The 15,191-nt window shown below is 46.6% G+C and overlaps 1 protein-coding gene across 1 annotated transcript in view; it reads right to left on the reverse strand.

Moving 5' to 3' along the window:
- Positions 1–15,191, reverse strand: part of KCNIP1 (potassium voltage-gated channel interacting protein 1) — a 282,480-nt gene that overhangs the window by 192,734 nt on the left and 74,555 nt on the right. Inside the window, exon 3 of the mRNA XM_074155392.1 lies at positions 13,777–13,782. Coding sequence (XP_074011493.1) covers positions 13,777–13,782 — 6 coding nt within the window. The remainder of the gene's footprint in view (positions 1–13,776; positions 13,783–15,191) is intronic.

Here is a 15,191-nt window from a genome sequence, read left to right on the forward strand (position 1 = left end):
AGAATCAGAAGAGTAAAAGTGAGGAAAAACTCATGGGTTGAGATAAAGACAGTTTAACAGGTGAAGCAAACGCCACATGCACAAGCAAAGCAACACAAAGAACTCATTCCCTGCTTCCCATCCCAGGCAGGTGGTTCAGCCATCCCCAGGAAAGCCAGGCTCCATCACCTGTAACGGTGACTTGGGAACACAAACACCATCACTCCAAACATCCCCCCCTTCCTCCCTCTTCCCCAGCTTTACATACTGAGCATGATGCCATGTGGCACAGAATAGCCCTTTTGGCCAGTTGGGGTCAGCTGTCCCAGCTGTGTCCCCTCCCAGCTTCTCGTGCCCTCCCGGCCCATTGCTGGTAGGGTGGTGTGAGGAGCTGAAAAGGCCTTGAGTGCTCAGCACCAGCTAAACCCACCAGTGTGCTGTCACACTATTCCCACCCCAAATCCAAAACACAGCACTACACCAGATGCTAGCAAAAAAGATAACTCCATCCCAGCTGAAACCACGACACAAGGGGAGATGGACATTGAGCCAGAACATCACTTCACCACAAAGCGTGAGAAATAGAAATAACACATAAAAAAGCGATCTGTTTCTTTTTTTCTCATGTTGGCCAAGGCTGTGCCCTGGAGAGCCGCAGCAGGCAAAGGCTTGAGGGACACACGTTCCCCCAGGCACTGCTAGGATGGAGCAGCAACTCAACCACGTGGCTGATTTGTTAGTGAAACTTAAGCTCAGGCAGCAGCTAAAATGAAATCAACAATCACTCTGCAAAAAAAAGATACCAGTGCTGGGTGGTGAGCAGAAAGGAGTGGGAGGGTGGACACAGAGAGCCTGTGCTAGGAGTGCTCCACGGGTTGGAGGGGAATATTTCACTTTTTCACTATTTCTCAAGTTCAACAAATGTGCACAAAACTGAGATGACAGACAAAAATCAAATCTGTTCCTTACCGAGATTCCCTTCAAATTCTTCTAAATGCAAATACCTGAGTAACCACCTTTTCTATTTGGTGTGCCTGTGAAATGAAAATAAGGCTTTCTGCAGGTTTTCATTGTCATTCTTCTTTGTTTTTCCCTTTGTTGTGAATGTTTCTGAATGGAAGGTAACAAGTCCCAGTGCTGCAGAGAAAGCAGTTAACAGCCATTCATTCTGTGCAGGCAAAACAGAGAGCTTTTGCATAGAGAATGAAAGAAATTCAGGAGGGAGGAGGCATTGCGCTTGCAATCCTCTCACGTTTTAATCCCCCAGTGAACTTCAACCGACATTTGGTACCAGTTTGCCAATACTTTGCTTTTATGGTTGACTGACAAATTATCAGATTTATCTGATGCCTAGCAACTATCAATTAACACTTGGAGACTAGATTAATTGATACGCCTTAATTTCTCTGTTGTTTTCTTCTAGGCAACATGCCTCCAGAGACCTGGAACCCCTCCCGCTCAGAATAATATTCCTCGTCTCTGCTCTTGCCAGGCCACACAGGGGGATGGGTGTTTTGGCAACGCATCTGTATTCATTCAGATTGTCACAACTGCATTCTGCCTCTGAGACAGCCCGAGGTGCGTGATTTATGGTCCCGTCCTTTAAAACATGATCAACTTCGTAAAATCAATCAATGGAAGCTACTATGGCAGATTAAACAAGGGAGGCTTTTCTCAAAGCAGGTTGCGTACCGTCATTTTATTATTTAATGTTTCGCTACCGGTAAAGCAATTCTCGAAAGTCTCCGTGATGAGTGCTACCTGGCCATAGCTCGCCTGTTTGCCAAAGTAACTTCAAAGTAATGTCCGTAGCATTAACTATGGAGTCAATAAGTATAAAACCAGTAGACCTAAGATGACATACATCATGCAAATATAAATCACTCAGGCACTCCACTGCATCATGGATTAAATCTTTGTAATAAATTATTGGTGAAGTGTCTGTGGGGCCAGGAGCAGTCTGTTAGCGCTGCTGCCTGAAACTGTCCATGGCAACGTCCTCTGCTCATTGTTTTAACTTAAAACTTTATAGAATTTGAAAAATATGTCAGCCTAATTTTTTTTTCATTTTGGCAATTTGGCCATAGCAACTCAGCTGGTTTTGTAGGCAAACCCACAGAAAATCACCTGCTTTTTCTTTTATTAAAATAATTGGACAATCTTTTTGGCCGCTCAGCCTGGGCTTTTCCTTTCCCTTGGCTCCTGGTGTGTTTCTCCCCACTAGACCTGCATTTCCAGGTTTTACAGCAAGGACTGCAGGTTAATTTGGTAAAGAAAGCTTTCATTCTGGCTTCACTGTGCTTTGAGTGCTTAACTCGGCAACATTTGTGTTCTTTGATGGGAAGTACCTGTCTGCATAGGATGGAAGATCAACGTGAAGCCAGTGTCTCTGCTAGAAGAACCATCATGTAAGAGGGAACATAAATCACACTTTTTATTTAGCTATTACAGCTAAAGCGCAGCTCACAATAATAAAGGAAGAGCACTTTCCCATTAAAACCAAGGATAAGTGAGAGCTGAGAAGTTGCTGAGTCAGCTGTTTGGAGCACAAACACAGACTGCCCCTACTCACACAAACTGCATCCCGTCTGTCAAGACCGAGCTTTACACGCTGCAGACCGACTCAGTGGAAATGCCACAGGAATCTCTTTATAGATACTGTTAGTCTCAAAGAAGGACTGTTTGGGAGAAAACCACTGTAAATGCTTACCTTCAGCATTCATGGTTTTTCACATTTGGAAACGCACCTGCTGTGTGCCCTTTCGTTGACAGAAGGAAGGTTCATAGCATGGGGAATACATAAATATGCATCACTTCATCCCCAGTAAGATAAACAAACAGCTTTATGGTGCCAGGGAAAAGGTGGAAATTTCACCTCCCTTATTCCCTTTGCATTTTTATGACAGATGCCGTTGGATTTCCTTGGCGGAGTTCCCGTGAGCTCAAGCACGAGGAGCATCCCACGAGATGCTGTGTGAGGAGAGACCCTCGTACTGAGCATCCAGAGGGTGCTGGGGGACCGCAGCCTGCCCTCCTGCACCCGCAGCCTGCCCTCCTGTACCCACAGCCTGCCCTCCTGCACCCAACAAGCTCGGCACGGCTTTAGACGTTCAAAGCGGTCTCGGGTACTGGAGCCAAAATCCACCTCTGCAAAGTAACCTCTGAAAAAGGCACCACGCTTTCAGGCACCCCAGCTGGGAAATGCTCTTCTAAACCCGGCGCCTACAGCCGTGGGACAGACACATGCCATGCGTGGCTGCCTCTCTCCCCACTGCCCAGGGCGAGAAGGAGGTACCGGTTGAACACGCTAAACATGGCTCTAGGAACCGCAATAAAGCAAAGTGCACACAAAGCAAGCACTAAGGTAAGCTACATAAATAACCATTGTAAAGATCCATGTTTGGTAACAGTCACAACCTAGTTACTCCTTATATTTGGCTAAACAAACCACAGTAAGTGCTCAAAATACCCTTCTTATCCACAACACCACCCAAACACGATCCATCCAGTGGCATGCAAGTGCCTGGCAAGCAGGGATCATATCTGAGGGAGCAAGGGCATTGCTGGGGGGGTGAATATCTCCTTCCCCTCTGGAACACACGTGGTGGAATTGCTCCTTCACGCCCTGGAACCAGAGTTTGCCCCGAGGCCAGCAACAGCCTGGCTGTGACAAGGGGCTGCACCAGAGCCCTCCTGCCGTCCCAGCCCAGAGAAATTATTCCAGGCTTCTCCAGTGTTGTCAAAACAGTTAGCAAATAAACAACTAATAAGAAGGAGTGGAAGAAGCACTGCTGAACAGCAGATTGCAGAGCTGTGAATGAGATTCATGGCTGTGTTACTCACAGTCGTCTTACTCTGTCTTCAATATTTTAATTCAATGGCATAAACACAATTTTATTCATTGCAAAAAGCCATTTGGGGGGATACTGAATTATTTATTGTTTGAAGCAGCCAAACAAACTGCTTGTCAAAACAGATTTTGAAACAGAATCTCAAGTAAGGAAGTGCAGTGTAAAAGGCGCAGGGTGTACCCTCCGCATTTTGAACTCCTCTCCAAAAAACTGGGCGAGGGAGCCGCCTTCGGATGTTTATCTCCCAGGAGCTGGTTTTTCTCACAGCAGGCATGTGGCTGAATGCTTTGCAGTGCTCCCAGCTTATCCCATCCCATCCCGAGCAACAAGGGCTGCCCAGTATCCCCAACACCCTCCCACAAGACACACCTGAAGCCTCTGCTGAAACCAGGGGCAAGTTTTTCTGCTTGGCCCATCCACAGCCCTGCCTTTGCAGAAGCAACGGAGTATCTGAAACACTGCTTGACTGGGTCTGGCGGATCTGGCTTTGCAAAGGAGATGCCCGAGTCTTTTTTAGTGTGTTAGATTCAAAGAGTAATTTGTTGGGCTTGGAACCCCAGCACCTAAATAATAAGATTTTTTTTAAAATATACTCTGATCAGTTCTCCTACCAGAGGCTTCACAGGCACTCAGGGAAGCGGCTGTCCTTCTCCAGGCTGCCTGTGGGGCACAGGAGCCGTGGCCAATATGCCAGCTACTGGTGTTCCTTACCAAAGGAGCGGGACACCAGGCTGTGATCGGAGATGGGGCAGAGACGGACTGTGTGGCTGGACCAGAGCACAGCCTTATTGGGACACGGCACTGCTGGTGGGTGGTGGTTGCCTCCAGAAAATACCCAACTCTAGTGCAGCCCCAGCTAAGCCCTCGCTTATACGTACCACACACCTCCACTACCCAAGTGATTCACAGAAAATCGTTTTGGTTTTCTCAAATCCTCTTACGGAGACTAATGTAAACCACATCTAATTCTTACTGCTCACTGTGCCCTTGAACCAAATTACTGTAACACAGACTATTGCAAAATCAAAGCAAAACAAACAAACAAACAACTCTCATGGAATTTTGCATAAACTATGCCAGAACATACTCCTTCATTTCTTAATTTCACCGAATTTGATTAACACGCTATAGCTTACAGCTGAAGCTGTTGATAGCCCTCGAAGGACCAATAAGTTCACGCAGGCAGGATGTGTTTATCTGGTTCCTCCACCGAGCTCAGAGCCCTGCAGTACCAGAAACGCCAGAGCAGAGATGTTGGCTGCATGTAGTGCTTTAGACAACTTCTGAATGTCTTAAGGCATGCTCTGTGCAATGTCATTAACCTGAGCAACCGTCCCCAGCCGCGTTATACCAAGACAAGATAGAGAGCAAACAGATGGGGGAAAACTTGACAGCAACCTGGATCAGTCATAGAAACTGTCTTTTTTTATTTGTCTGGAAACTGTATGTGACTTTGCAGTACTCTACGCGCTCATATCTGTAATACTTGTGGTTTATTATTCTTACACTCTATGTCTCTAGATGCTGAGCTTTATGATTTTAAAGATTTGAGAGAATGGACAACACTCACTGGCAAAGCATCTGCCCAGGTGGCGGGAGGGATGGTGGGAGCCCTTCCCACAGGGCTCACGCTGTGGGGGAAGGATGGAAATCTGCCCCTGGAGCACAAAACCAACACAAATCCCCAGGCAGCTGCACTGGGGATGTTTGATAGAACAGCTAAATATTGGGAAATCTCAAGTTTTGCCACATCTGCTCCCTGCAGATTCTGACATTCCCATGAGTCCATATCTCCATTGCAAGGGACCATTTCTTGCATCCGCTGCTGCACATCAGCGTGAAATTGGAGGCCCAAGATGCTCTTTAAGCAGCACTTAAATTCCACATCCTTGTTTAAGCATTCATAGGATGCTGTGCTTTTTAACGTATATTTCAGGCCCACACCTATGAGGCCGTCCAAAATACCAAGAAACCTGGATATAAGATATCAGTCAAGCTTGCAAAACCACCCCAGAAAATTCCCAGGATCAGCACCAAATCTGTAACCAGCTTTTTACCCTGAGAGCAGTTATTCTGCAAGCCTTCATATCTGTCAATTTAAATTTTATTTACAGTTAAGATTGCCAGAGCCATAAAAGAAACAGGAAGGTTTTAGCATGAAACCAGTCCCTGATGTTTTGAAGACCAGGCAGGTAGTCGAGACTTGATTAAACAACAGCTCTTACGTATTTTCCCATTTCCCTCTTGTTACCTAACTAAACATCGTTAGTAAAAAAAAAGGAAAGAAATAGAAATAGAAAAAGGATTTCCCTCAATTTCATTATTCAATAATTTACTTTTCTGCTGTGCAATGATCATGTTGACTTTTCCATTGTACCACAAGAGAATAAGAATAGGGGTAAGAGAGTTTCAAAGGTTTTATAAGAACACAAAATATTATGTCAAAACTGTGCATGGAGATACAAAGTTACAAAGCATCAAGAAGCTTTCACACCTAAGAAAGCATTAAGCAGGAGGTAAAAGATCTGTAGGTATATTAAAAGGTATGTAAAATTGCAATTAAATTAGTGAAAACTATTTTCTTTCATCTCTTGCATGCAGAAAGAAGACATAATTTTGCAGAATCTGTATTTAGCCAGATGTAATGTTTCCCCTACTCTACAGATGCAGCTTTCCCACGAGAGACTTTTTGGACCACCTGGCGTGAAAATAACAGCCGTGATTTAGCATTGCTTTTTGACAAGAAAATGGTTTGCCAGTGTGGTCTCAATGCCTCGGCTGTGTGCCTGTATCACCATTCATCATGAGATATGGCAGAAAGAACACGTGTTACGCCTTGGGGTCATTTTGATCGCAAATGCATTTTCTTCCAATTTGTTTCAGACTATTTTCTATTATCCGCCAAGTTTTGGAATACCATTGGGCTCAATTATTATACAAAAAAGAAATGGAGCTGGAGGTAGCGAGAGCACGTGTTGGGGACTGTGTAATAATGTGGAAAACGTTTTGTTTGAACTCTCTAGACTAAAGGGCATTTTTCTGTAAGTATAAATATCAGAAATTGTGAGTTCTTAGCAACGGTGGGGAACGGGAAGACAAAGAGCAGCCTCAGGTTGTGGGACATGTTCTAGGAACGTTTTAGAAACTTTGAGGGGAGAAATAAACAATGCCTGTGCCTGAATGAAAAATTGTTCATTTCCAACCCAATTTGGAGCGAGGAGCTGGAGGAAGCTCTCCCATGTCTCCAGGAGGAGGCCAGGCCAGTTGGGCTGCCTGGTCGTGCAAGCTCTTCTTGCAGGCTGGGCATGTCTAGAGAAGGAAATAAAACGCAGAGAGCCAGAGCCAAGGACATGGTCCCGGAGAGGGTGTTGCAGGGAGGAGGTCTGACCTTGGCAAGTGCTCTAGTTGCTTGGCTAATGGGCTTCGGGAGGGTGAGAGGTTACTGCCACCACGTACTAACAAAGCACCCGCCTCTTTGTTCCAATAGATTTGTTATAAGTGCTTGAAAACTAAATATTGTTTACATGAAATATTAATAATTCCAGCATTTTCAGTAAGCTAATTGACAAAAACTATTCCCCTGCTCTGCCCATCCTCTACCTCTGCTGCTTTCGAGCACTTCTCCTGCTTTTTCTCTGCACGTATTGCCTTTGCTGCGGTCCAGAGCTCCTGTAAAGCACAATTCCTTAAATTCACTGTAGTTAATCCACCAGGCACCAACCAAGAATTTAGTCCATAGACTTTGATTTTGCCCTATACCAGAGTCGGTAAAAACTTCAGTCCCTGGGAGGTACCATAATCCCCCCTCAAAATATCTCCTGATCTTGGTAGCTCATTACTCGTGCATCTTGCTGGCTGCGTAGCTGATGAATTTCAAAGCAGAACCCAGCCCATCTTGCACTGCGAGAGGATGCTGGAATATCATCTCACAATGACACCGGACAAAAAAAACCCATTAGCATTAAATTATCTGCTCCCAGATAATTTCCCAGATGAATCACCATAAAAGGCTCTGAAATGGTCTCTTGCTCTTTTTCTTTGCGTAACATTTCATTGTACTCAAGACTTGAGGATCTGTAATTCATCAGGCTTTTATCTGCATCAGGGCATTGTTTTCGGCAGAGTCCCTGATTATGGGAGAAGTGGCAAGGCCGAGTTTGCCAGGCTGGAGGATTAACCTGTAAGTGGCAGAGCACAGGTCATGGCTCCCCTGCGAGAGGAGGAGGCTCTAACAGAGAGTAGAGCACAGCTGGGTGCCAGCAATACCCCCCACCGTCTCACCTGGGCAGCACTCAAGGCTTTTCCCTTTGTGGATGATTATTCATCAGGAAAGGGCATGGCATGGCATGACCAGTCCCAGACACTGGGCGATTGCATAGCTGTTTACAAAGCTCAGAGAGGCCACCTCAATCTCCCTCTTGAAAACCTGACCCATCAAGGTAACTGTGGTGATTGGTATCACAGGAGTTGGACCTTTGGCCGCTGTGCTCTTCTCCCCTGTCCCCAAAGCCCTGCACCGGCGCTCCCCCTCCACTGACTTCCCCCACAGCCCCCGGACACCCTCCCAGCCCTCCCCAGGCAGGTCCCACTGAAGGCTCGGTGACTGATGGGGAGGTACCAGGGAGCAGGGTGTCCACTGAGTTGATCTCCCAGGCAGGCTGGACCCAGGCCCTGTCCTCCTGCCCACAGCAGCCTCCGAGACACAGAAGAAAGCCAGACCCAAGCCAGTGCTCCCTGTAGTGCGTCTGCTGTCATACTGGGCTGAGGTCTATTGCACCAATAACCTCTGGGTGCTGCCCAGAGTTGGGTTAAAGGTTGGGTGCAGCAGGTTGGGTGAAAGGGGACAGTACCCCATGCATTGCTACTCTGCAAGCAGAAACAGGAGGTCTGGAGGTACTAGAGTCCAAGTCAACCTCCTTAACACCTTGCACTGCTTCCTCCCCATGTCCCCAAGGCCACACTGAGCTGCCACTACCTACAGAGAGGGCTGTCCCATCCCAGCCCACCCACCGCTCTCAGGGACACCTCCAAAAACCGCAACCCTGCGCTGAAACAGCCCTGCGTCCTTTTGTGACTGGCAGAAAGGAACTAGGAAAACAAGGTCTTATCATCCACAGACAGGCGTGAAAATAATTAAAGAGAATAACTGCCATGACAGTGAGCTCCACGTCACACAAGAAGAACGGGGCTAATTATAATCTCCAAGGCGATGCTGAGTACTAGCTGCTAAACACACCGTGTGAAATTCCAGCTGCCTCCTCACAAGCACCCATAAACACACAAAATCACTTGCTCCAAGTGTATGCGTGTGGTTGTTTTCCTATTCAGGGTACCAAGATTGCTACAAAGCTTACATTTTTCGGTTTACTGAAAAATTTGGCCAAATCAGTAGTTTGCAACAAAGGAAAGTAACAAAACCTGTAATAAAACCAAGTGATAAACAGCGAGTTGTTAAAGAAAAAAAGATTTGTGCAATTCATTAGCTCTAATGTTCTTGCATCTAATGTGGTTTTGGGTGAAGTGACACAGTGACAACTATTAAAAAGGACTTATCAGATATTTTTTCAGTGTCCAAACCGTGCTGCCTGGCCTCCACGCAGACACCGCAGCCAGCCAGACCCACAGCGCCAGGATGGCTCAGCCCCAGCCTCGGCCAGCTCAACACCAGGAACCCAGCAGTGAGAATTTGGGTCTCTGAGCAGGGCTCACAGCCCCTACACCTGCGGCCACCCAGCGCTGGGTGGCTTGCTGCACGCTGCGGAGTTTTGCCACTTTATCCCCGTGTATTGCCAGTGCCATCTGGCAGCAGCTCCCACACTCCCATTTCTGTGCAGTTATAAATGGATCAGAGACCTGTCAGGCTGCCAAGTGAACCATCATTATCATTCAAGATATCATTTAGCACATACTCCACATGGCAGTCAATTGCTTGCGTTATAATCACCTCGTAAAACTGTGACTCCATAGATAAAAGATCCCTGTGAGACAGTCTTTACCTGTTACATTAAACTTACAGATATTTAAAATGTCAGATAATCTTTCATCTGAATTGCACCGCTGTCTAATACGGTCAATCAGCCAGCTCCGCAAGCGGGTTTTGGTTCTCAGGAAAGAGGCAGGAAGAAGCAGCTTTTCTGCATTTGCTCACAAATGTCCCATTTGTCTTCGGATGCGAGAAACTAATTTTGCTGTGTGTAACCCTGAGTCCTTTGGATATTACACTGCTAAATTTGAAAGATCATCTTTCAAAGACAAGGTAGCTTGTCACGGTGCAAAGTCTTCTCTTCCATCTTACCTTCACTTTTAGTATTGTTTGATAAACTTAATTTTAAAGTAAAATCATGCTAAAAAGATGTAATCATCGTCTGTATATTTTTTTTAAAAAGTGTTTTTCACTCTTAGCATTTAGACTAGCAGAACTAGTGTGGTTAGCAAGCTGAGGAGCCTGGTTTATTATCTACACCATCTTTCAGAGAGGACAAAGCAACTCCTGTTTCCCTTTTCTCAAAGGCAAGAGGATGGAGCACTAAAGGTGATGAGAAGCACGGCTCAGCCCTCCTGCAGAGCCCCCTCTTTCTGCAGCCAGAACTGCTGCTCTCTCCAGCCTCTTCTGGTATAAATGCACCCACATTTGCACAAACACCCAGGTTTCTCTCCACTCCCACGCAGCACAGCCAGCAGAGCCAAGAGGAGCAGAACTGGCTGCAGCTTCGCCCAGAGGCCACAGCTCTGTGTCAAAAGTCTCTTTCTACACTACAGGCACTTGCCATGCTGGATTTCTTACTTGGCTCCATAGTCTGCGGGTACAGGCAACGCACCACAAGCCACGTTCCCAGCACATACCAACATTCACACAAACACTCCTACTATCGTTTGGGATGCTGTGGCCCCGGCGAGGTCACCCCATGCCCGTGCAACACTGTGCCCGAGCCTCCCTCTGCTTGCTGGGCAGGGTCACTGGTTTCAGCTCCGCTGCTCTCTCCAAGCCTACACAGAAGCTGCAAACCTTCCCTTCCCAGCTTGCAGGGCTTTTACCTGACTCCACTTATCCCCCAGGTCAGTAGCCAGAATAAACTAACAGCCCTAAATTGAAGCCCAGTGAAAGCCAGTGTGACAATGCAGAACTAGTCCTTGGCACCCGCTGTCACAAGATGCCAGTGCCACTTCCTTTGCTGTGTTCAAGTAGAGGAGGTACCCCAAGCAGCAAGATAAACAGGCTCAGAAGCAAGACCGATATTTGTAAGAGTTCAACTCTAATCCTTGAATGCAGCATATTGCAAAGACAGAATCACAGAATCTTCTAGGTTGGAAGGGACCTTCAAGATCATCTTGTCCAACCATCAACCTAACTGACAAAAATAAACACCCACAAAACAACAAAATGCAACACCATCACTAAACCATGTCTCCCAGCACCGCGTCAACCTGTCTTTTGAACACTTCCAGGGATGGTGCCTCAACCACCTCCCTGGGCAGCCCACTCCAATGTCTGATAACCCTTTCAGTGAAAAAATTTTTCCTAATATCCAGCCTGAACCTCCCCTGGCGCAACTTGAGGCCATTTCCTCTAGTCCTGTTGCCCGTGACTTGGGAGAAGAGACCGACCACCGCCTCTCTACACCCTCCTTTCAGGTAGCTGTAGAGAGCACACGTCCCCTACACGCACACCCGTCACACCTGCACACGTCCCCTACCACAGCCAAGGCCACCCATTCCCCAGACAGCAGCTGAGGCCGGCGTACCACTGTTGGGTGCTCAGCCCGCAGCAATGTGCTGAGCGTACCCACAGCACGCGTGGGATCTCACCGACACCCAGGGACGGCTCCTGGGTACGGCAAAGCTTCTGCCGTCACACCCCGCTCCCCCAACGCTCGGCAGGCATTTCATTTATATTCCCCTGAAAGGATAGCAGGAGTCATCTCCGCCTCTTCTGTGTAACTGGGTTTACTGATAATTGCGTTTATTGCTACCATGCTGTTGTTTACATGTCTCTGTGATTAGATTGCTTTGTGGGGAGCTGGTTTAACACAACATTCGGCACCTGGGTTTATGTTACTCTGTGTGAGCATCAAAAGGCCAACCCAAGAGACACATTGTACACTCCTGTCCAGGTTCTTTCCCCAATTCCCAGAAATGCTTAATCAAGTTAACATCTCACCGAGGCATCTCCAGATCAGCTCGTAGGGATTTCTGTGTTTCTTTTATCATGCAAAACATTTCACATTGGCTGCAACGTTGTTATGAAAATACAACATCATAGAATTGGACAAGGAAAAGAATTCACATGGCGAGTCTCAGATTGAGACGTGCAGGACGCAATGTCAGAGGACGTGGGGAAATCACCTGCAATTGCGCACTAAAGCAGAACCTGGGCTTAGAATGAGCACTGGAGTCGGGCAGGGTGATCTTCTACCACCAAACTTCCCCTAAAGCTAACGAAACCCAGGGACGTTTAAAGAACTGCATTAATTACTGCATGTGCATAATCAGGACTAGCGCTCATGAATGAAGCTGCTCTTTGCAGGAGCAACAGCAATTTACAAAGCAGCCTGTTGTTATAATGTCTCCAGCTCATTTGCAGGTGGCAGAGGCTCAGAAAAGCCCAGCCTGAGCATCTGCCCAATGCCAGGCTGTGCCCAAGGTCCCACCACGCAGCTCTCGAGATGAACGAGGCAGGTTGGTGGCATCATTTCCAACAGAAATAATGCGGGATTTGTTGGCCTTAAAAAAAAATCAGAATTAAGGATTTCATGTGCTATGGTCACAACAGACCAGTGTAAGAGAATATAATTTCTGTTCTGGAGGACAACTAGTAAGTACCTGCAGCAGGGTCACGGTCACCTGACTTCAGTCTGGGGGGACCAATCCCAAGCAATGCCCTTTCCTTTGCTTCTCCACACGCACCTTTCAGCCAGCAAGACGATGACTAGCACAGACATTCACACATGTACCACCTCAGAGTATCGTCTACTTGTTATGAGAAATAAAAATTTTTCTGTATGCCAAACCAAAAAAAAATAAAAAAATGCAGCAGTGACAGTTCTCCTCCTCCTCTTTCTTCCCAGCATGAGTCAAGCACTATTAAAGACCTCCACACTTCAAGTGCTAAATTTGATTTTGTATTTCCCATTGGCTAGGTACCTGGGAAGCTCCACCGCCAGGCAAGAGAAGTCACCAGACACAAGGATCTTGCTCCCAATTTTTTTAAATGCTCTCAAGCTAGTGTATAAGCATGACCCAGCCTTTACAGTATTTCTGCTCTCAGACACAAATTAGCAGTTCCGGCTTCTACACCTGCTTCCCACAGGCCATGCTGATCCCCCCACCTCCCAGCCATCCCCATTTGCTGCATGGTGGCCTTGACCAGGCTCAGCCTAGCAACCCGGTGATGCAACCAGCCACCAAACCTCTTAGCTATTTCACAGAATCACGGAATTGTCAGAGTTGGAAGGGACCTCTAGAGATCATCTAGTCCAACTCCCCTGCTAAAGCAGGATTTGTTTGCATCTTCTTAGCTCTGATCTGTTCTGCTCTGTGCACAGGTCTCCATAAAGCTTCCTGCTCCATCCCTCCCTCCACTTTGAGAAGACAGCTCCTGTGAAGCACAGCGGGGCCAGCTACAAAAATCATCATTACGAGTGGCATGGGATAAGCACAGCAATCTCACACCCAGAGTCCCAGTCCATCCTCATTTGCATTGCGGTGATCACAGAATCTTCATGGTTGGAAGGGACCTTTGAGATCATCAAGTCCAACCACAAAAAAAACCACAAACAAAAAAAAAAAAAAAAAAGCCCCCACACCCCACACCCACCCACAAACAGACACAAACCAACAATCTCGGGCACTAGAGCATGCCCTGAAGTGCCATGTCTACATGTTTCTTAAATACCTCCAGGGATGGCGACTCCACCACCTCCCTGGGCAGGCTGTGCCAGTGCCTGACCACTCTCTCAGTAAAGTCATTCTTCCTAATACCTAATCTAAACCTCCCCTGCCCCAACTTCAGACCATTTCCTCTGGTCCTGTCATTATTCCCTTGGGAGAAGAGGCCAACACCCACCTCTCTACACCCTCCTTTCAGGTGATGTGCTGCAGTGCTTCGCCTTCCCAAGCCCTAATGAGGCAACACATGCCCAAGGAGCTGACTGACCTTTAGCTTCTTAGAAAGGGGTCCAGCCTCTGAACACGCTGCTTAGAGTTGTACCGTTGCATAAAGGACCTGTTATAAGCCATTATACTCCCTTCTTGTATAAATCCTCCATTAGCACAAGGAGAGCCCAGCAGAGGGAAGCAACTCCATTGTGGCTGGAGGACAGTTCTTCCATCACATTCACCCCTGGATCTCGGAGAGCAGATCGCAAAGAGCAACCGTAGCTCACTGGTGGGGTGATGTGAGGAGCAGAAGAGGCCTTGACTCTGTGCAAGCACTGCTCAGCAATGATTAAAACATCCCAGTATTATCAACACTGTCTTCAGCACCAATCCAATACATAGCCCCATAATGAAGAAAATAAACTCTACCCCAGCCAAAACCAGCACAACCCCACAAAAATTCTTCTTAAGTTATGGAGACATTTCTCAAGATGATTTTAGTCATGACAGTGGGACTATGTTGCTTAGTAAGTTCATTTCAAAGTGGGTGAATTCTCCAAATGCAAAAACACTACAGGTGACTGCTTCTACTGCCAACAAAAGTAGGGCCTAAGGAAAAAGGAAAAATACTGCTATTAAGAAGAGGAAGTATATTTAAAAATGAGCTCATCGCTCAAATCTCCACCATAAGAGAGATGTTTAAGTCACAGAAGCACAGAATGAGGGAGTGGGCTTATTCTGGGACTGCAGCAGTCCTGGCATCCAAATGTTAACTCCAAACATGGACTCAGTGCTCAGCAGTGGAAGAAAAGTGGTGCTTGATCATTTGGACCCTGTAAGGAGACATTAATATTAGCTATGATAAGCCTTACAGCAGCCACTACCAGGTACTTCAGCAGATGCTCTACAACAGACTTCATTCATCTTGAGGCTCAGTTCACTCTTTGTCTGGCATGTGTTAATAGAAGGAAAAAAAAAAAAAAGTAGTTATTCTTTATCTCTCTTTCCTGAGAGGTATGTGACAGTAGAATCAACAGAACATAATAGTAAGACTTCTTATGGATAGGGTTAAAATTAAATACGTTTTGCACAATGTCAATGGGAAATTCCAGGTATGGACCATCCAGCTCCCATAGCTCAGGTACGAGCTCACTAACTCCAGTGTCTCCACCGAGCAAACCACCTCAGAGAGGCAGAAGCTAACAGATACATTATTGCTTATTCAAATATTTAAGTATTGACACTATTAAAGCCCCTGGTAGAGTC

The sequence above is a fragment of the Numenius arquata genome, chromosome 11 (genome assembly GCF_964106895.1).
Source record: "Numenius arquata chromosome 11, bNumArq3.hap1.1, whole genome shotgun sequence".
NCBI classification, from domain to species: Eukaryota; Metazoa; Chordata; class Aves; order Charadriiformes; family Scolopacidae; genus Numenius; species Numenius arquata.